The sequence below is a fragment of the Pleuronectes platessa genome, chromosome 1, assembly GCF_947347685.1.
Source record: "Pleuronectes platessa chromosome 1, fPlePla1.1, whole genome shotgun sequence".
In the NCBI taxonomy this organism is placed as follows: Eukaryota; Metazoa; Chordata; class Actinopteri; order Pleuronectiformes; family Pleuronectidae; genus Pleuronectes; species Pleuronectes platessa.
Window position 1 is genome coordinate 4,278,010 of NC_070626.1, and position 23,582 is coordinate 4,301,591.

A 23,582-nucleotide genomic window follows, 5' to 3' on the forward strand; every position below is an offset into this window, starting at 1 on the left:
ATTCAAACCATACATATATATACTGCAGCTTGACTTCATGTTCCCAACTCTAAGAAGAGAGAAACAAATTTCACATTGACAATACTCAGTCGAAAAACAACAACAACTTGCTTTTCATATAGAAAACTGCTGTTCCTGGAAATTAAAAAAAGTTGCAATTCTCATAAAAATGGCAACAAATTGAGTGAGATACAATTATTGACTGACTCTATTGTACTGTACTGCAGGATCTGATGAGTCTGAGCAAGACTCTGCTGAAAACTTCCTGGTGGATGATCCATCAGAGGCGTGTGAGGAGCCTGAGCTGAGTGCCGTGGAGAGCTGTGGAGATAAGGTATTATCCTGGATAGATGAGATGAGATAGATGAGAACGACTGGATGGAGCATGCTTTACAAAATAAAACATGTTAATATTTAACTTGTCCAGTGAGACAGGTTCTTAATTTCCATAAAATGTTCTTATTTATAATGCAAACTTGTTCCTTCTTGCAAGCAAGATCAGTCATTACACTTCCAATCAGTGCATTACCTGTTGTTCAACTTGTTATGTGTTAACAGCTTTCAGGAGCAGTACAAGAGCAAGTCATCTATATTTAAAGAAGGGTTACAAAGAAGTTTTATTTACCAGCTGTTTTTTGTTTTTATTTCAGGATTATTGTGACCAGATGTTCATCACTGCTCCGTTCAGCGACTGCAAGGACCGTCTGGATGTGGAATCCTTCAGTAAAGCCTGCATGGCCGACTTGTGCAACTCTGCAAATGACAGCGCCTCCATCCTCTGCCAAACCATCTCAGAGTACTCCAGAGAGTGTATCCACGCTGGAGGCAAACCCCAGCAATGGAGGAATGAAAGTTTTTGCTGTAAGGGTGCTTATTTCTAATCTGCTAACTTGCTAACGGCTTGATTGTCTCTGGTACAGCAAGATTTACGTTTTTGTCTCTACAGACAAGGAATGTCCGTATAAAATGACCTTTTTGGAGTGTAGCAGTGCATGTCCCAACACCTGCTCCACCCCTCAGGCCAGCCAGACATGTGACAGCCACTGCCATGATGGTTGCAGCTGCCCTGCCGGTATACACACACATTTCATACATACATGATAACACCATATGTAAGAAAATGCAATCTAACATGTCAAACACAAAATAAGCCTGACAATGAAGATTGTCATGTCCCTCTTCCCCCTCAGGAAAGGTGTTTGATGACATCAGTGACTCTGGCTGTATTGTACAGTCTGAGTGTGCATGTCTGTACAACAACAAAGTGTACCAGTCAGGAGAGTCGTACAATCACAGCTGCAGATCCTGGTGAGAGAGACGAGAACTACATTTAACTTAATTTAGAAAAGCAATTTTCATTAAATCGCTTTCACTTCAAAATGCTGATCCCTCAATTGACCAAAGATTGATATGAACCAAATTTAATAGTACAATTAGGGTATTTTCGTTTATTTCCTTTAATATAGATAAGCAAGAGCAAAACATTTATTAAAAGTTTGCTGCAACGTAAAACCTGTTGTACGTTCAATGGTCCTTCATTCGTAAGACAAAAATTAAGTGATGTACAACATGATTTGGTCAAATGTGAGAGGCAGAAGCTTATTTGGACACTGAACGTGTGAGGAAGAGGAATTCATTTCAGAATGTTTTGAAATCTATGATTTACAACTAAAGTAAATAATAGCACTCTGCCGATATCTAGAGTTTGTTCAAAGAATTAATGTCATACCTTTGTCGACTTACACCAACTGTTACTTTAATATAAAGTAAGCCCCTAAATTTCCTCCCTATTCATTGTTGATGTGGATAAATGTTAATTTTAGGTTTTGGTCAATGTTAATTTGTTTGTCTTGTTTCTCTAACCGTTCCATAATTAATTTTGGCTGTAATGAAGACGGCTTAACCCTGATTACTATAAAAAAGCGGAATATTGTAAAAATAGTTCTCGATATATTTAAAAAACTTTTGCTTAATCATGTTGAGATTACTTCAGGGAATTTAATTGTCATGACATGATAACACCACTGAAATAATACTGTGTGCGTGTGTGTGTACTGACAGTGAGTGTCAGGGTGGTAAGTGGAACTGCATTGAAGAGAACTGCCCAGGAACCTGCTCAGTGGAGGGAGGAGCTCACATCAACACCTTTGATGAAAAAGTCTACACCTTCCATGGGGATTGCTCCTACATTCTGGCTAAGGTAGACACTGTCATCAGGAAAAATGCTTCTCTACTGCCACATACACAAGAGGGTTACACCTTATTCACACAACCCTCCCTACATGGCATGCAAAATGCTGTACAGTAACAACAGAGAAATCTCAGTGTGTCCTGAACCAGATTGGTGTTTGTTGTTTGAGATGAGCTTTGTTTCTTATGTGTTGCAGCAAGCTGATGGCTCCCTTTTCACTATGCTGGTGGATTTGCTCAAGTGTGGTAAATCTGACAAACATACCTGCCTCAAGGCTGTGACACTGTCCTTATACAACAATTCTCTGGTAAGCTCCAGACACAAGCACACATGCACATACACACAGTCGTTTCTCCATGACTCCTGAAGACAATACATTGACTTACATTGATTTCCTGGAGACTTTCTCCAACCTTAACCATAGTTACCCTCAACCTTAGTTACCCTCATAGTTACCCTCAACCTTATCCTCACACACACTGCCCATTTACCATAAACCCTAAACTTAACTATCACAAGTTAATGTATAACCCCAAGTCTTACTCAACCCTAACCTAGAGTTCAGTCAGACAACTCATGTTTAAATGTTTTTGTAACAGTAGAACAGGTTAGTGTTTGGCGTCTATGCTCCAACTTATTCACTCCCACAGATATGATGGGAGTGATGAGCAAATACTTGTAACCCCCCTCATCGGAGCCTACAGGTGGATGATGAGGTGGTGGAGGGGCTGAAGCAATCGGTAGCAATACTGCAGCAGCAGTGCAAGCTAAGGGGTTCGTAGAGAAAATTATCTCTGCTTAAATAGACCACCTAATAATGTGGGTGTGTATTATAGATGGTTGTGGAGAGTGGGGTATGTCACGTGCTCTGTGTCACATGATTGGAGCAGCGCAGCTCGAGTTGGCTGCTTGAACTAGCTCACAGGCGCTGCTCCACTGTGTACACACCTTTCCACACACCTAGTAATTATGCAGTCAGGAAACACACTGATGAACAGATCCAGGTCAAATGCATGTACTTCATCAATATGTATACACAGTCTGAAAGGGGGTGGGATCACACTTTTGATATTGATGGCTTATCTGATATATCTCAGTCGTCCAATCCTCACCTACAAGGTACACCAAGCAAGTTTAACTTAGCAAAGCTTTAAACAGACACCATCATTACCTTTGGACTAATGTTTGATGTAAACTAAAATGTGTTTTTCCACAAACAGGTTGTTAAAATCCAGGAGTCCGGGCAGGTCTCTATAAACAACATCCCTTCTCAGCTTCCACTTTTCACACGTGAGTTACCTTAAATCATAGCAGAGTTTTTTTTTTTGGGGGGGCTCTAATCTACTTTCTTGAGTGCGGAAAAAACATAAACCAATTTAGGAGACAGTTATTATGTTCAAATATCTTTCAATGACTGGACAAGTTGATGTAACACTGAGATTTCCAATGTCTCTGAACAACTGCAGCGGATCTGGGTGTCTTCAAGCCATCATCCTTCTACATGGTTATAAGCACTAAAGTGGGCTTTCAAATAATGGTCCAGCTGGTGCCTCTGATGCAGGTCTTCATTACAGCTAATCCTTCCCTCAAAGGAACAATCTCTGGTAGGACTTCATTTTATTATAAAAAGCTTCCTCCACATTTTTCTTTAAGTTTTAATGGGTACTTATAATGCCTCTCTTCGTTTTTGTCATATATATATATATAATGTTACAATGTCAGATGTCCACATTACATTTTCATACAATGAGGAAAACAATAGTAATGTGTGTAATACTTAGCCATCACACTGCTCTGAACACCCATGGTTTAGATGTTTTATTTGGTCATACACTCAATGCAAAGGTTGTTCTTCCATAACAGTCTACTGAAGTATTTAGAAAGGTGTTTAATGCACTGAGGGCACAGAAGACATCTGATCACTCACATCACTGTCTGGGGTGGCCACATTCTTCTTTCTGATTAAACACTAATGTGTTGTTAGCCACACAGAAGGCCCAGCTTACTCAGCTGATGTCTCTGACGGCTACGGTTTTATAATCAACCAAATGTATTTTGACACTTGGCCACCAACACACTTTCTAAATTAACATGTATTGATTTTCTTTTTCTTTCTAAATGAGTGAATCTTATTTTGGCGTGTTGCGTGCAGCACCTTAACTTATCCAGGATAAGTATAACTCCCTTAGTTTGCTTTTTTACCAGTATTTAACAATGTCAATCAATCTTCAATTTAGAAACAAAAGTGTATATGTTTGTTATACTTGACCCATATTTTCATATGGGTAAATGTTTGTGATTTTGTCCGTTAGGATTGTGTGGGAACTTCAATGACAAGGTGACTGATGACTTCAAGGTGATGAGCGGGCTGGTGGAGGGCACCGCTGCAAGCTTTGCCAACACTTGGAAAACCAGAGCCAACTGCAAAGACATCATAACAAATTATGGACACCCTTGTAGCAATGGCATCAAAACGGGTATAGCTCTCTTTACATGCTTTGTCACGGCACATCATATATTGATATCACATCATATTTGATTAAGGCATGCCATGCCATACAATGCTATATTTTAGAGTTACTCATGTCATTTTCAGGAATATGATGTTATTTAACAACCTCATTTCTGGATGTTTCTGTGTCTCAGAGGGTTACGCCCAGTACAGTTGCTCCAAACTGACGGATCCCGAGGGAGTGTTTGCTCCTTGCCACTCTGCCATTAGCCCCACCTCGTACAAAGATGTAGGTCTGCACACACAAAGCTGGAATGACAAATAAACTAAACGACCGTACCCTTGTTCATGTGTCTGTGCCCACAATGTCTCCTCACAGAACTGCATGTATGACAGCTGTAACTGTGACAAAAGTGAGGTCTGCATGTGTGCTGCAATCTCCTCATACGTCTATGCCTGTTCAGCGGCAGGAATCCACCTGACTGGCTGGAGGTCGACCATCTGTGGTGAGCGAAACCACGAGGGCTCCTTTGTTTTACTGTGGCAATAACTTTTGGAATAATCTTTTGTGATGATTTTTTAATGTTGATAGGGACCATCTGAGACCTGGATGACTCAGCTGCACTTTATACTCTATGAGCCTTTGCTTTTGCCTATTTGCAACAATGAATTTGAACAATTTAATCTCTGACCTCTTTTTCTCTCCTACCAGGCAAATTCAGTGAATCTTGTCCAGTAGGAACAGCGTATGCCTATAATATGACCAGCTGCATGCGTACGTGCCGCTCCCTGAGCCAGACTGATTACTCCTGCCAGCTCGGCTTCCCCAGAGTGGACGGCTGTGGCTGTAATGAGGGAACCTACTTGAATGAGGAGAAGAAGTGTGTGGCCAGGTCAAGCTGTCCCTGTTATGATAAAGATTCCATTATTCCTGCTAAACAGACTTTCACCAAAGACGAACACACATGGTAAGTACAGAGGGCAGCGGTGCCAACAGTTGAGCTTTAAGAAGCCAACAACAGTGTGTTTTATAGGTAACAATTACCAGAGGCTAAGACTGAAAATAATATATATATGTATATACGAAATGTGAACAATATATTTAGTGTGAAACATGTATAATGTGCAATTAAAAAATTTAAAAAAGGTTGTACATTGTCTGAGGTAAGGGATGGGTGACGTATTGCAGTTCGCTCCTCTTCAATACAAGAGATAGGAGCATTTGGGGCGCAGGAGAAATGCGCCCAGAGGGAAATAAAAAGAACTCTGGAAGTTTGTGCTGCGTTTGACACTATTTGTCACGATGCGCTGTGGAATACGATAAGTCGCCCATGTAGAGTTAAAAAAAATAAAATTACACATTCGAACAGCAAGAAAAAATGTATTATATAGTGGATTATATAGTGATCAGTGAGCGATTTCAAACACTAACTCTGTTTTCCACGTCCTCTCATACCTGTACTAACAGCTTCTGCAAACAAGGAATTCTCAGCTGCCCAGGAGGACCACCTCTATGTAGGTTTGCACATGTTGACCCTTCAATCCATGTAATTCAGATCACAGATATTAGCATTTATTGAATTCAGCGATTGACTCCCACAATCTATTTTAAAAGGCATACTTTTCAAGATCATGAAATCTCCATGCAATATTTAAGCTATTTATGCTGAATTAGAGGAAATTGTTGAAGGAATTACACACAAGACAACTGGAAATTAGTTTTAAGTAGTCTGATATAATGCAAATAAAGCTCAACTGAATTTGTTATTTACTACACAGCCGTATGTACTTCCCCCATGGTATATTTGAACTGCTCCGAGGCTCAACCCGGGACTACTGGCATTGAGTGTCAAAAGAGCTGCAGCACTCTGGACATGGCTTGTGTAAGTACAGCTCAACACGTATACACACTCACACATTTAAGCACACATGGAGATTTGCAGATCCTGCTTGCTGACTCCCTCTTATTACTCTCTTATCTAAATATAGATCAGTACAGGCTGTCTGTCAGGCTGCATCTGCCCTGATGGCCAGGTATCAGATGGATTAGGGGGCTGCATCAATGAGACCAAATGTCCATGTGTGCACAACGGAAAGATCTACCAACCTGGAGACACACTGACGGTCGACTGCAACACCTGGTCTGTACCGTGCTTTACATACATACCATAATACTATGGGCCTGTATGGAAATACACACATTACATATCTCTCTCCCAGAGCTTATGAACTACAGGGATTTGAGATTCATAAGAAATGACACCAGTCAGGATATGAAATACATTACATATATTATTCATATAGAAAATATGTGTCTCTAAAAAACAACAGACATGATATTGCAAATGAAAAGTGTGTACTTTAACACATACATAGATCTCCTGTATTATGTAAGAGTCATGAGTCATGTTAGGTTTTACGTAATAAAACCATGACTTTTCTCCTTGGTTCAAACTTTCATTATTACTTAGTATAATAATAGAGCCTATAATATAACTAAATATATATACCTCTTATACAGAACTTGGTATTTCACTTACATTCAAAAAATTTGAGGCTTTGTTTCAAAATTTCAATTACTGTTATTATTAATTATAATTATTATCTAAATTTGAATAAAAAATAAATTCATCACACCCTCTCTTAACATTTGATGTCACTTATATTTAACATTTAGCTTGTTAATTTGGATTGATAAATTAACACACCTGTATTATATTGATGGTTTTATTGTTTACTAAATAATTACTGATTATTTACTGTAGATGTATTACTGTATCTTCTTCATCGTTTTTATCTTGGATATTTTCAGTTTTACCCAGTTCTTAAACGTTATGTATTCCTTTAATTACATTAGTTCAGGGTTTGTACGCGGAGACATGTAACCCATGTGAGTATGGTTGTCCATATTTAAACTGTACACCCTCAAAGAAGTTAATTTTTTCAATTTATTAACCATAAAATGATATTTTAATTTTTTGTCTTGAAACCAAAGTGATTCATCAGATCATTGTTCTTCTCTGGGGATCATGTGATGCATCAATTTTGAGAGGTTAAGAATGGTAAAACATAGAGTGATAGGTTCCCTCTGGTGTGTTGTGATGGTGATCTGATAACCTAGTTCTGGTCTAGTGCCATGTAGACCTAAATCTTAGTGAAATGTGTTGTTGTCCAGTATTAGTAGTCCTGTGAGGGAGATCTACTTAGAAAGGCAGCCCTATCTTTTTTTAACTGACTCCCCCTACAACCAGATAGGAAGAACCCTGCTCAATGGTATGTGACAAAATAAGGACACCTCACATGGTCTTTAGATAACAAAAAAAAGTATTAATTAACTTAATAGCATTAACGCAGTAAGTTTGTGCATGTGTCAGTCTGTCAGTGAAAGAGTGACAGAAACGTGCAGGTGTTCTTCATGGCCTTCTGAGGCCAACATGGTCAGTTGTGTTGAGCCCTAAAACAAAGAACACACAATTTAAACAGACGTCAGTGGTTCATATGAGCGGTTAACAAGCAACTTTGGTCTGCTTTAATAGGATCTTAATGGAAAATTGTTTTGTAAATACTGTAAAAATGTATTAAGTTTTAAATAAATAGTCAATAGGTCTAAACATATTTTCCGCAATCTAATGTTCACATACATCAAAACAGTTGCTTGATTTGGTGCGATCGAGAGGTGGTGAGAGTGCATTTGTTATCATTGTACTCAAATCTGGACCAAGATTTTTGTATTCTTAACTCAAGACAAATGAACTATGATAATGACAGATACATGATAACATGCCCTACATTGCTGTAAAAAATGCAGTTTCTGTAATTTTCCTCTGCAGGTTTACATGACTGAACGTTTGTCTCTGGTGTTTGTTTGTCTCCACAGCTATTGCAAAGAAAGGAAGTTCAAATGTACCGAAAAATTGTGTGATTCTGTATGTGGGATCTATGGAGATGGCCACTACGTCACATTTGATGATAAGAGGTTCGACTTCAGTGGACAGTGTGGATACACACTCCTCCAGGTAAAGTGGCAGACGGGTAGATAAGCAGAAGTTAAAGTTGAAATCCTTTAGGTGGTAGCTCTGTTGAATTTAGCAGCAAACCTAATCAGGGTAGCACCAAAATCTAATTTAATACAGCAGCAAAATGTTCATGGGCAACTATTTTCTCTCAGACATACAACATATGAGCTGCTCAGTCCTTCTCATCAGTACCTGCAATACTTTAAACGGATGTGCCACTACTAATAACAACTACTATTTAGACAGATATGTTGTGAATCTAAATACACTGAGTAGCTTTTGTAACTTTGTAACAATGGTTTCCAGTAATTGTATTAAACATCTTTGCTTTACTCAGGACTTCTGTGGTAGTGGTCAGAGCAACGGAAGCTTCAGAATCATCACTGAGAATGTTCCATGTGGATCCACAGGAATTACCTGTTCCAAGACCATCAAGATCTTCCTGGGGGTAAACAACCTTAAAAAACGTGTGCATGTGCATGTTCTGCCTCAAAACCTAGATCAGGGGTTTTCAACTGTTTTTGTCCCAGGGACCACCATTCTGACTCACAACCTTAACCACTAGGGCTAAGCTAGGACTAAGGAGGACATTCTAGCAGGCAGTTTCTTTCCAGGTTTCAGGAACATGGGTCAGAGTTACAGGGAAACATTTGTTTTTATTATCTATTAAGGTATGGTTGCAGTAATAACTGCATGTTTGATACCCACAGGACAATGAATTCCAACTTAAAGATGACAACTTCCAGGTGATAAAGGGCAGCAGCAAAGTGTTCCCTGCTCAGATACACAAGATGGGTATTTACCTAGTGGTAACGATCAAGGCAGGACTCGTGCTCATGTGGGACCAGAAGACCAGTCTTTTCATTAAACTCAGCCCAGATTTCAAGGTAAGTCAACAAATCTGCATGGACTTATCGGGTCATGTGATTTGAAAAAGCAACCTTTGCAATATATTTGTGAATTTTAAGAGGACATTATGGTAAGTAACTCATAAATATCTTCAGAACAGGATATTTGTTTGAAACAAAAGAGCTTAAAGGAAAATTAAATTTGGACAAAATGCTCAGAAAAACATATTTAAAGTTTAAAGTTGTAAGTTTTGAATGTGTACCTAGCCTCAAGAGAAAATTGATAATTTCAACTTTGAATGAGCTTAAATTATTTTTTATTAAGAATTGGGCTTAAATTCTCTATGTACATTTATAACGTTTTTACACAGATGATCTTGTGTAAACATGCTCTTTTAAAGACAGGAAAAAACTGAATGGGGGCACAGTTGCCATGAGGTTGAAGGATATTTTACACAAGAGTTCCAGCCCTTTATAAAGTGGACACTAATGGCACCAATTGAAAATGTCACACACAGTGACAACAAACAGTTCACATTCTATCATATAGGAGTAAATGTCATTGGTTCCTCCCTCCCAGGGTCAAGTCTGCGGTTTGTGTGGAAACTATGATGGCAACAGCAATAATGACTTCACCACAAGCTCTCAGGGGACCGTGGCCGATGTTCTCGAATTTGGTAACAGTTGGAGGGTTTCCTCCAGCTGCCCCAGCGCCGAACTAATCAGTGATCCCTGTTCCTCAAACGGCTACCGGGCAACCTGGTCACAGAAAAAATGTAGCGTCATCACCAGTGTCACCTTCCAGAACTGCCATTCACAGGTAACCAGGGTGATAACAAACATATTTTATATCATAGATTTGCACATACACAAAACTATTATAATTTATGGGACAGTTTGAGTGGTCATCAAGTATCGAAAGAGTTGAATAAAAAACAGAACCTTTACCATTTTACAAATTGTATTGTGCCTTTGCAGTATTGGGTCGAAATACTCTTTGCTTATTGTGTTGCTCAGGCAGGTGGTCTGCCAATCTAGCTACAATAGGAAAAAAATATAATTTGTTCCATAGCACAGTATCTTAGAAACAAGTATTTGGACTGGACATTTACTGTCTCTAGTAGATGATTCCATACAATTTTGGTGATTTCTGACTTTCTACACCACTATCACCCCAGTATTTCTACTGGTAAGATACTGGTGACACTACTGCTAATAATAATGTTAGCATATTTTAACATTTAACATTTTTGTTACCTTGCACTTTTTTTGCTTAACATTCAAGTATTGTGTATTCAAGGTTGACCCTGGACCATACTTTGATTCTTGTGTGAGAGACTCTTGTGCTTGTGACTCCGGTGGGGACTGTGAATGTCTCTGCACAGCTGTGGCGGCCTATGCCAAAGCTTGTAATGAAGCTGGAGCGTGTGTTAAATGGAGATCTCCAAAAATGTGCCGTAAGTTTGGTCACCATTACACTAGAACATTTTGAACTACAGGATTTAAGGATTTAGGGGCTCTCTTGGGTGCTAAAAAGAAACCTTAAATTGTGTGTTCATCCAAAAAATCACAAGTTAAGCTAATGCTCATTTTGTCTTTCAGCTATATTCTGTGACTACTATAATGCTCCCGATGGTTGTGAGTGGCACTACAGGCCTTGTGGAGCTGCCTGCATGAAGACGTGCCGAAATCCATCAGGAAACTGTTCCAACCTCATCACTGCCCTGGAAGGTGCATTAGACAGATCTCTTGGCATAAATCTTTACTTGACCCTTCTTGATTAGATTTATTTGACTCTTTGATGGGGCAACTGTGGCTCAAGAGGACAGGCAAGTTTCATACTCAGAGGGTTGGTGTTGTGATCCCCAGCTCCTACTGTAATAACAGTTTATCCTAAGGTTAAGGTCTCCTTAGTCAAGAGACTGGGCCTACAGCTGTTCCCAACAGGTAAAGGGAGAAGTCAACTCAGCTGACTTCTCTGACCCACTACAGTTTAAACCACAATTTGTTTGAAATGACGCCACAATATCAACACTGATCAACAAAAAATTAACACTTTCATTCATTAATTCAGCTCGTCTTACACACACACACACACACACACACACACACACACACACACACACACACACACACAGAGAAACATAAACAGTCTCATCAGACACATGTGTAAACCCTGACTGGATAAAATCAGCAGAATTCGTAAACTTATCTCCTCGTAGCCTTTTTCTGGTGGACAAATCCTCCAGTCAGTGACGGGTTATCCAAGTGGTCATACTTTCGGATCTCTTCTGCCAAACGTTCTTCTATCTGGTCCATATTCGTTCTTCTAAATCTTCCGTTCTTTCTGCCGGTATTATGTTGTATGAAACTGAAAAAATGCGACTCCGGAAAGGATGTAGTTAGCAGACCAGTCACATCCCTTGCGGGCTGCGGGAGGCTTGAGGAGCTTTGCCGTCTAGTTAGAAAAATTGGGCGACGCATGTAAGCACGTAAGAATTGATACATAAGCACGTAAGGGGCACGTAAGGGCTCTTGCGCTTGCGGGCCCGTGAAATCGCAGAAGCATGCACCGGCCTTTAGTCAATGAATTGAGAGATGTTGATGGTGAAGATGCTCGGTTGGGCTGGATTCGGTTGGCAGTGTGCAGTGCAAATTATAAAGACAGAGAGGAGCACTAAATTAGGAGTCAGGGACTGTTATGTTTATTTATCGCAAGTCATATCGTCATCGCAGCCTTCAACAATGTTATCGCATATCACATGTTTGCCTAATATTGTGCAGCCCTACTATACACGCCTGTTTCATGAAAATGCCCTTTAAAAACACCACTAGAACTAGGTCTCAACTCAAGGGCATGTAAGTTGATGAAAAATAAACACTAGAAGGTGATCACTCAGAAGAATTCAAATTCAAAATGAACTGTAAGCAGACTACTTGATCACTATAATCAAATTATTTAAGAAGCATTTGTGTTAGAAGGATTCTGTCTCAAGCTTTTTGATCCACATAAATGGTTGATCACTGTATCCGTCGTCCCTATAACTACTGTAATTGCTTTGCAGGCTGCTATCCACATTGTCCTCCAAACCAGCCATACTTTGATGAAGACACCATGAAGTGTGTTGAATGGAACCAGTGTGGCTGCTATGATAGTAGAGGTACCCATTACCGCCCTGGAGATAAGGTTCCATCAAACAACTGTTACAATTGGTACGTCTCATACAATTAATGATTAATCTCAGTTGATGAAGCTTCTATGCAAAAATGAAAAACTGAAAGAAACGAATATCTCCCGGGGAAAAACATCATAAATGTAGTAGACACTGAGGAAGATGTCAAATCAATCAGATCAGATTTTACTGACCGAAAGAAAACATAGAAAAAACAACCTGGAATGGCTATCAAGGATCAAATAAATAGACTTTCTACCTTCTTTCAGTACACATTTTAACAAAAATGTAGGAGGATATGAACAGAAAATTACCAAGAATGGTCCAAGTGGACAAATATCATATAAGTCACAATTTTTCATATTTTATAATCTGGATAACTTTCCTGCAAATCGATCATAGTGGAAATCACATCAACCCATTATACCAACAAATAAGAGTGGCTTGATCAGTAAAAAAATTAATTTTGAGATATGCAGACTTTGTTATGGAAATGCTATGATTTATAATTTGGACCCAAAAGTTTGCCGTTTGTGCATGATATGTCAAAAAGCAATGAAATGGGATCTGTTTCCCTCTGTTCCAAAGCTCCTGTGAGGTTTCCGGAATATCATGCAGCTACAACATGAGCTGTAAGTACACATTTTTGATAAACACACACATGCACATACACAAAGACAATTTGATATTTGCCTTAATAAGATGATACTCCTGTTTTGCAGCATGTACATGCTTCATGAATGGAAAATACTACAGATATGGGGAAACCATCTACAGCACGACAGATGGGCTAGGAAACTGCATTACAGCTGAGTGTGGGGCCAACGGGAATGTAAATAGGAAAGTCTACCCTTGCTTAACGACCACAACCCCTGGCCCTACATCAACGCCCTTTACGTTCAGCACAAGTGGAACAACGACAGGTATTACTATCTACGCAGCTCAGCGACTACATCTAGCTGCTATTTAATTATTTTCTTTTAGTATGTACATGAAAAATAAACATATAAAAAAAAGGTTTATATAATATTAAATATTCTTTAATAGTCATACAATAAGTGTAGAGATAAATATACGTTGTAAAAAGACTAACTTCCACTTCAAAAATGTCTTATTCTATCACAGTTGGATCAACAATATCAACTAAATCCACCACCAGTCCAGCCACAGTTTCTACCACAGGTGTTGTTGAGACTACAACCACAGGGCCTGTTGTCACAACAACAAGCCCAGAAACAACATTTGTAACATCAAAACCAACAAGCCCAGAAACAACAGTCGTAACATCAAAAACAACTGTAAGTACCACTACAGCAGCTCCAACAACAACGGAAGGAACTACAAGCCCAGAAACAACAGTTGTAACATCAAAACCAACAAGCCCAGAAACAACAGTGGTAACATCAAAACAAACTGTAGGTACCACTACAGCAGCTCCAACAACAACGGAAGTAACTACAAGCCCAGAAACAACAGTTGTAACATCAAAACCAACAAGCCCAGAAACAACAGTCGTAACATCAAAACCAACTGTAAGTACCACTACCACTACAGCAGCTCCAACAACAACGGAAGGAACTACAACCACAGCTGCAGAAACAACTGCTTCAAGTGGAACAACAGTAACAGCTGAGACGACCAAAACCCCTAAATCCACCACAGGTCCAACGACACTTTCTACCACAAGTATTGTTGAGACTACAACCACAGGGCCTGTTGTCACAACAACAAGCCCAGAAACAACAGTTGTAACATCAAAACCAACAAGCCCAGAAACAACAGTCGTAACATCAAAAACAACTGTAAGTACCACTACAGCAGCTCCAACAACAACGGAAGGAACTACAAGCCCAGAAACAACAGTTGTAACATCAAAACCAACAAGCCCAGAAACAACAGTCGTAACATCAAAACCAACTGTAAGTACCACTACCACTACAGTAGCTCCAATAACAACGGAAGGAACTACAACCACAGCTGCAGAAACAACTGCTTCAAGTGGAACAACAGTAACAGCTGAGACGACCAAAACCCCTAAATCCACCACCGGTCCAACGACACTTTCTACCACAAGTATTGTTGAGACTACAACCACAGTGCCTGTTGTCAAAACAACAAGCCCAGAAACAACAGTTGTAACATCAAAACCAACAAGCCCAGAAACAACAGTCGTAACATCAAAACCAACTGTAAGTACCACTACCACTACAGCAGCTCCAACAACAACAGAAGGAACTACAACCACAGCTACAGAAACAACTGCTTCAAGTGGAACAACAGTAACAGCTGAGACGACCAAAAGCCCTAAATCCACCACCGGTCCAACGACACTTTCTACCACAAGTATTGTTGAGACTACAACCACAGTGCCTGTTGTCAAAACAACAAGCCCAGAAACAACAGTTGTAACATCAAAACCAACTGTAAGTACCACTACCACTACAGTAGCTCCAACAACAACGGAAGGAACTACAACCACAGCTGCAGAAACAACTGCTTCAAGTGGAACAACAGTAACAGCTGAGACGACCAAAACCCCTAAATCCACCACCGGTCCAACGACACTTTCTACCACAAGTATTGTAGAGAGTACAACCACAGTGCCTGTTGTCAAAACAACAAGCCCAGAAACAACAGTTGTAACATCAAAACCAACAAGCCCAGAAACAACAGTCGTAACATCAAAACCAACTGTAAGTACCACTACCACTACAGCAGCTCCAACAACAACGGAAGGAACTACATCCACAGCTACAGAAACAACTGCTTCAAGTGGAACAACAGTAACAGCTGAGACGACCAAAACCCCTAAATCCACCACCGGTCCAACGACACTTTCTACCACAAGTATTGTTGAGACTACAACCACAGGGCCTGTTGTCACAACAACAAGCCCAGAAACAACAGTTGTAACATCAAAACCAACAAGCCCAGAAACAACAGTCATAACATCAAAAACAACTGTAAGCACCACTACAGCAGCTCCAACAACAACGGAAGGAACTACAAGCCCAGAAACAACAGTTGTAACATCAAAACCAACAAGCCCAGAAACAACAGTGGTAACATCAAAACCAACTGTAAGTACCACTACAGCAGCTCCAACAACAACGGAAGGAACTACAAGCCCAGAAACAACAGTTGTAACATCAAAACCAACAAGCCCAGAAACAACAGTCGTAACATCAAAACCGACTGTAAGTACCACTACCACTACAGTAGCTCCAACAACAACGGAAGGAACTACAACCACAGCTGCAGAAACAACTGCTTCAAGTGGAACAACAGTAACAGCTGAGACGACCAAAACCCCTAAATCCACCACCGGTCCAACGACACTTTCTACCACAAGTATTGTTGAGACGACAACCACAGTGCCTGTTGTCAAAACAACAAGCCCAGAAACAACACTTGTAACATCAAAACCAACAAGCCCAGAAACAACAGTCGTAACATCCAAACCAACTGTAAGTACCACTACCACTACAGCAGCTCCAACAACACCGGAAGGAACTACAACCACAGCTGCAGAAACAACTGCTTCAAGTGGAACAACAGTAACAGCTGAGACGACCAAAAGCCCTAAATCCACCACCGGTCCAACGACACTTTCTACCACAAGTATTGTTGAGACTACAACCACAGTGCCTGTTGTCAAAACAACAAGCCCAGAAACAACAGTTGTAACATCAAAACCAACAAGCCCAGAAACAACAGTCGTAACATCAAAACCAACTGTAAGTACCACTACCACTACAGCAGCTCCAACAACAACGGAAGGAACTACAACCACAGCTGCAGAAACAACTGCTTCAAGTGGAACAACAGTAACAGCTGAGACGACCAAAACCCCTAAATCCACCACCGGTCCAACGACACTTTCTACCACAAGTATTGTTGAGACTACAACCACAGTGCCTGTTGTCACAACAACAAGCCCAGAAACAACAGTTGTAACATCAAAACCAACTGTAAGTACCACTACCACTACAGTAGCTCCAACAACAACGGAAGGAACTACAACCACAGCTGCAGAAACAACTGCTTCAAGTGGAACAACAGTAACAGCTGAGACGACCAAAACCCCTAAATCCACCACCGGTCCAACGACACTTTCTACCACAAGTATTGTTGAGAGTACAACCACAGTGCCTGTTGTCAAAACAACAAGCCCAGAAACAACAGTTGTAACATCAAAACCAACAAGCCCAGAAACAACAGTCGTAACATCAAAACCAACTGTAAGTACCACTACCACTACAGCAGCTCCAACAACAACGGAAGGAACTACATCCACAGCTACAGAAACAACTGCTTCAAGTGGAACAACAGTAACAGCTGAGACGACCAAAACCCCTAAATCCACCACCGGTCCAACGACACTTTCTACCACAAGTATTGTTGAGACTACAACCACAGGGCCTGTTGTCAAAACAACAAGCCCAGAAACAACAGTTGTAACATCAAAACCAACAAGCCCAGAAACAACAGTCATAACATCAAAAACAACTGTAAGCACCACTACAGCAGCTCCAACAACAACGGAAGGAACTACAAGCCCAGAAACAACAGTGGTAACATCAAAACCAACTGTAAGTACCACTACAGCAGCTCCAACAACAACGGAAGGAACTACAAGCCCAGAAACAACAGTTGTAACATCAAAACCAACAAGCCCAGAAACAACAGTCGTAACATCAAAACCAACTGTAAGTACCACTACCACTACAGTAGCTCCAACAACAACGGAAGGAACTACAACCACAGCTGCAGAAACAACTGCTTCAAGTGGAACAACAGTAACAGCTGAGACGACCAAAACCCCTAAATCCACCACCGGTCCAACGACACTTTCTACCACAAGTATTGTTGAGACTACAACCACAGTGCCTGTTGTCAAAACAACAAGCCCAGAAACAACAGTTGTAACATCAAAACCAACAAGCCCAGAAACAACAGTCGTAACATCAAAACCAACTGTAAGTACCACTACCACTACAGTAGCTCCAACAACAACGGAAGGAACTACAACCACAGCTACAGAAACAACTGCTTCAAGTGGAACAACAGTAACAGCTGAGACGACCAAAAGCCCTAAATCCACCACCGGTCCAACGACACTTTCTACCACAAGTATTGTTGAGACTACAACCACAGGGCCTGTTGTAACAACAACAAGCCCAGAAACAACAGTTGTAACATCAAAACCAACAAGCCCAGAAACAACAGTCGTAACATCAAAACCAACTGTAAGTACCACTACCACTTCAGCAGCTCCAACAACAACGGAAGGAACTACAACCACAGCTACAGAAACAACTGCTTCAAGTGGAACAACAGTAACAGCTGAGACGACCAAAACCCCTAAATCCACCACCGGTCCAACGACACTTTCTACCACAAGTATTGTTGAGACTACAACCACAGTGCCTGTTGTCAAAACAACAAGCCCAGAAACAACAGTTGTAACATCAAAACCAACAAGCCCAGAAACAACAGTCGTAACATCAAAACCAACTGTAAGTACCACTACCACTACAGTAGCTCCAACAACAACGGAAGGAACTACAACCACAGCTGCAGAAACAACTGCTTCAAGTGGAACAACAGTAACAGCTGAGACGACCAAAACCCCTAAATCCACCACCGGTCCAACGACACTTTCTACCACAAGTATTGTTGAGACGACAACCACAGTGCCTGTTGTCAAAACAACAAGCCCAGAAACAACACTTGTAACATCAAAACCAACAAGCCCAGAAACAACAGTCGTAACATCCAAACCAACTGTAAGTACCACTACCACTACAGCAGCTCCAACAACACCGGAAGGAACTACAACCACAGCTGCAGAAACAACTGCTTCAAGTGGAACAACAGTAACAGCTGAGACGACCAAAAGCCCTAAATCCACCACCGGTCCAACGACACTTTCTACCACAAGTATTGTTGAGACTACAACCACAGTGCCTGTTGTCAAAACAACAAGCCCAGAAACAACAGTTGTAACATCAAAACCAACAAGCCCAGAAACAACAGTCGTAACATCAAAACCAACTGTAAGTACCACTACCACTACAGCAGCTCCAACAACAACGGAAGGAACTACAACCACAGCTGCAGAAACAACTGCTTCAAGTGGAACAACAGTAACAGCTGAGACGACCAAAAGCCCTAAATCCACCACCGGTCCAACGACACTTTCTACCACAAGTATTGTTGAGACTACAACCACAGGGCCTGTTGTAACAACAACAAGCCCAGAAACAACAGTTGTAACATCAAAACCAACAAGCCCAGAAACAACAGTCGTAACATCAAAACCAACTGTAAGTACCACTACCACTTCAGCAGCTCCAACAACAACGGAAGGAACTACAACCACAGCTACAGAAACAACTGCTTCAAGTGGAACAACAGTAACAGCTGAGACGACCAAAAGCCCTAAATCCACCACCGGTCCAACGACACTTTCTACCACAAGTATTGTTGAGACTACAACCACAGTGCCTGTTGTCAAAACAACAAGCCCAGAAACAACAGTTGTAACATCAAAACCAACAAGCCCAGAAACAACAGTCGTAACATCAAAACCAACTGTAAGTACCACTACCACTACAGTAGCTCCAACAACAACGGAAGGAACTACAACCACAGCTGCAGAAACAACTGCTTCAAGTGGAACAACAGTAACAGCTGAGACGACCAAAACCCCTAAATCCACCACCGGTCCAACGACACTTTCTACCACAAGTATTGTTGAGACTACAACCACAGTGCCTGTTGTCAAAACAACAAGCCCAGAAACAACAGTTGTAACATCAAAACCAACAAGCCCAGAAACAACAGTCGTAACATCAAAACCAACTGTAAGTACCACTACCACTACAGTAGCTCCAACAACAACGGAAGGAACTACAACCACAGCTACAGAAACAACTGCTTCAAGTGGAACAACAGTAACAGCTGAGACGACCAAAAGCCCTAAATCCACCACCGGTCCAACGACACTTTCTACCACAAGTATTGTTGAGACTACAACCACAGGGCCTGTTGTAACAACAACAAGCCCAGAAACAACAGTTGTAACATCAAAACCAACAAGCCCAGAAACAACAGTCGTAACATCAAAACCAACTGTAAGTACCACTACCACTTCAGCAGCTCCAACAACAACGGAAGGAACTACAACCACAGCTACAGAAACAACTGCTTCAAGTGGAACAACAGTAACAGCTGAGACGACCAAAAGCCCTAAATCCACCACCGGTCCAACGACACTTTCTACCACAAGTATTGTTGAGACTACAACCACAGGGCCTGTTGTAACAACAACAAGCCCAGAAACAACAGTTGTAACATCAAAACCAACAAGCCCAGAAACAACAGTCGTAACATCAAAACCAACTGTAAGTACCACTACCACTTCAGCAGCTCCAACAACAACGGAAGGAACTACAACCACAGCTACAGAAACAACTGCTTCAAGTGGAACAACAGTAACAGCTGAGACGACCAAAACCCCTAAATCCACCACCGGTCCAACGACACTTTCTACCACAAGTATTGTTGAGACTACAACCACAGTGCCTGTTGTCAAAACAACAAGCCCAGAAACAACAGTTGTAACATCAAAACCAACAAGCCCAGAAACAACAGTCGTAACATCAAAACCAACTGTAAGTACCACTACCACTACAGCAGCTCCAACAACAACGGAAGGAACTACAACCACAGCTGCAGAAACAACTGCTTCAAGTGGAACAACAGTAACAGCTGAGACGACCAAAACCCCTAAATCCACCACCGGTCCAACGACACTTTCTACCACAAGTATTGTTGAGACTACAACCACAGTGCCTGTTGTCAAAACAACAAGCCCAGAAACAACAGTTGTAACATCAAAACCAACAAGCCCAGAAACAACAGTCGTAACATCAAAACCAACTGTAAGTACCACTACCACTATAGCAGCTCCAACAACAACGGAAGGAACTACAACCACAGCTACAGAAACAACTGCTTCAAGTGGAACAACAGTAACAGCTGAGACGACCAAAACCCCTAAATCCACCACCGGTCCAACGACACTTTCTACCACAAGTATTGTTGAGAGTACAACCACAGGGCCTGTTGTCACAACAACAAGCCCAGAAACAACAGTTGTAACATCAAAACCAACAAGCCCAGAAACAACAGTCGTAACATCAAAACCAACTGTAAGTACCACTACCACTACAGTAGCTCCAACAACAACGGAAGGAACTACAACCACAGCTACAGAAACAACTGCTTCAAGTGGAACAACAGTAACAGCTGAGACGACCAAAAGCCCTAAATCCACCACCGGTCCAACGACACTTTCTACCACAAGTATTGTTGAGACTACAACCACAGGGCCTGTTGTAACAACAACAAGCCCAGAAACAACAGTTGTAACATCAAAACCAACAAGCCCAGAAACAACAGTCGTAACATCAAAACCAACTGTAAGTACCACTACCACTTCAGCAGCTCCAACAACAACGGAAGGAACTACAACCACAGCTACAGAAACAACTGCTTCAAGTGGAACAACAGTAACAGCTGAGACGACCAAAACCCCTAAATCCACCACCGGTCCAACGACACTTTCTACCACAAGTATTGTTGAGACTACAACCACAGGGCCTGTTGTAACAACAACAAGCCCAGAAACAACAGTTGTAACATCAAAACCAACAAGCCCAGAAACAACAGTCGTAACATCAAAACCAACTGTAAGTACCACTACCACTTCAGCAGCTCCAACAACAACGGAAGGAACTACAACCACAGCTACAGAAACAACTGCTTCAAGTGGAACAACAGTAACAGCTGAGACGACCAAAACCCCTAAATCCACCACCGGTCCAACGACACTTTCTACCACAAGTATTGTTGAGACTACAACCACAGTGCCTGTTGTCAAAACAACAAGCCCAGAAACAACAGTTGTAACATCAAAACCAACAAGCCCAGAAACAACAGTCGTAACATCAAAACCAACTGTAAGTACCACTACCACTACAGCAGCTCCAACAACAACGGAAGGAACTACAACCACAGCTGCAGAAACAACTGCTTCAAGTGGAACAACAGTAACAGCTGAGACGACCAAAACCCCTAAATCCACCACCGGTCCAACGACACTTTCTACCACAAGTATTGTTGAGACTACAACCACAGTGCCTGTTGTCAAAACAACAAGCCCAGAAACAACAGTTGTAACATCAAAACCAACAAGCCCAGAAACAACAGTCGTAACATCAAAACCAACTGTAAGTACCACTACCACTATAGCAGCTCCAACAACAACGGAAGGAACTACAACCACAGCTACAGAAACAACTGCTTCAAGTGGAACAACAGTAACAGCTGAGACGACCAAAACCCCTAAATCCACCACCGGTCCAACGACACTTTCTACCACAAGTATTGTTGAGAGTACAACCACAGGGCCTGTTGTCACAACAACAAGCCCAGAAACAACAGTTGTAACATCAAAACCAACAAGCCCAGAAACAACAGTCGTAACATCAAAACCAACTGTAAGTACCACTACCACTACAGTAGCTCCAACAACAACGGAAGGAACTACCACCACAGCTGCAGAAACAACTGCTTCAAGTGGAACAACAGTAACAGCTGAGACGACCAAAACCCCTAAATCCACCACCGGTCCAACGACACTTTCTACCACAAGTATTGTTGAGACTACAACCACAGTGCCTGTTGTCAAAACAACAAGCCCAGAAACAACAGTTGTAACATCAAAACCAACAAGCCCAGAAACAACAGTCGTAACATCAAAACCAACTGTAAGTACCACTACCACTACAGCAGCTCCAACAACAACGGAAGGAACTACAACCACAGCTACAGAAACAACTGCTTCAAGTGGAACAACAGTAACAGCTGAGACGACCAAAAGCCCTAAATCCACCACCGGTCCAACGACACTTTCTACCACAAGTATTGTTGAGACTACAACCACAGGGCCTGTTGTAACAACAACAAGCCCAGAAACAACAGTTGTAACATCAAAACCAACAAGCCCAGAAACAACAGTCGTAACATCAAAACCAACTGTAAGTACCACTACCACTACAGCAGCTCCAACAACAACGGAAGGAACTACAACCACAGCTACAGAAACAACTGCTTCAAGTGGAACAACAGTAACAGCTGAGACGACCAAAACCCCTAAATCCACCACCGGTCCAACGACACTTTCTACCACAAGTATTGTTGAGACTACAACCACAGTGCCTGTTGTCAAAACAACAAGCCCAGAAACAACAGTTGTAACATCAAAACCAACAAGCCCAGAAACAACAGTCATAACATCCAAACCAACTGTAAGTACCACTACCACTACAGCAGCTCCAACAACAACGGAAGGAACTACAACCACAGCTGCAGAAACAACTGCTTCAAGTGGAACAACAGTAACAGCTGAGACGAGAGAAGCACCTACATCCACCGCTCATGAAGTGATCACTTCATCGTTAGAAACGACAACAGTAATTACAAAACCTGTTGTTGTCAACACTACAGCTTCACCTGGCACTACAGAAACAACAGGCACAGGTACAACCTCCATTAGCCCAATAACACAGACACTTCCACCCAGCACAACTGTCTACACAACTGTTCCAACCACTGCCCGACCAACAACTACAGTTGTTACCACTACTTCTCCCTTCACCACAACTACAACAGCATGTGTCTGCAGTGTCAATGGAACTTCACTAAATCCTGGTAGGTGAATCTCCTTGTTAAGTTTTATACATGTTTTTTATTTGGTCCAAATGCAATATAGCAGGATACAATGTTCCTTTTTGCATTTGTTTTCTCTCTATTGAATTCCACATGTAGTCT

The 23,582-nt window shown here is 41.3% G+C and overlaps 1 protein-coding gene across 1 annotated transcript in view; it reads left to right on the forward strand.

The window, feature by feature from the left end:
* The first annotated feature begins 662 nt into the window (after positions 1-662).
* The window catches only part of LOC128438916 (mucin-2), a 36,917-nt gene continuing 13,997 nt past the window's right edge, over positions 663-23,582 (forward strand). Inside the window, exons 1-30 of the mRNA XM_053421690.1 lie at positions 663-861; positions 947-1,072; positions 1,191-1,308; positions 2,062-2,200; positions 2,388-2,498; positions 3,412-3,481; positions 3,658-3,795; positions 4,504-4,668; positions 4,838-4,932; positions 5,023-5,149; positions 5,356-5,611; positions 6,112-6,158; positions 6,423-6,526; positions 6,633-6,784; positions 8,521-8,659; positions 8,997-9,107; positions 9,370-9,546; positions 10,088-10,327; positions 10,808-10,964; positions 11,110-11,238; positions 12,573-12,720; positions 13,269-13,312; positions 13,403-13,588; positions 14,238-14,433; positions 14,587-15,603; positions 15,880-16,867; positions 17,197-17,335; positions 17,448-21,930; positions 22,237-22,428; positions 22,525-23,462. Coding sequence (XP_053277665.1) covers positions 666-861; positions 947-1,072; positions 1,191-1,308; positions 2,062-2,200; positions 2,388-2,498; positions 3,412-3,481; positions 3,658-3,795; positions 4,504-4,668; positions 4,838-4,932; positions 5,023-5,149; positions 5,356-5,611; positions 6,112-6,158; positions 6,423-6,526; positions 6,633-6,784; positions 8,521-8,659; positions 8,997-9,107; positions 9,370-9,546; positions 10,088-10,327; positions 10,808-10,964; positions 11,110-11,238; positions 12,573-12,720; positions 13,269-13,312; positions 13,403-13,588; positions 14,238-14,433; positions 14,587-15,603; positions 15,880-16,867; positions 17,197-17,335; positions 17,448-21,930; positions 22,237-22,428; positions 22,525-23,462 — 11,128 coding nt within the window. The 5' untranslated portion in view covers positions 663-665. The remainder of the gene's footprint in view (positions 862-946; positions 1,073-1,190; positions 1,309-2,061; positions 2,201-2,387; positions 2,499-3,411; positions 3,482-3,657; positions 3,796-4,503; positions 4,669-4,837; positions 4,933-5,022; positions 5,150-5,355; positions 5,612-6,111; positions 6,159-6,422; positions 6,527-6,632; positions 6,785-8,520; positions 8,660-8,996; positions 9,108-9,369; positions 9,547-10,087; positions 10,328-10,807; positions 10,965-11,109; positions 11,239-12,572; positions 12,721-13,268; positions 13,313-13,402; positions 13,589-14,237; positions 14,434-14,586; positions 15,604-15,879; positions 16,868-17,196; positions 17,336-17,447; positions 21,931-22,236; positions 22,429-22,524; positions 23,463-23,582) is intronic.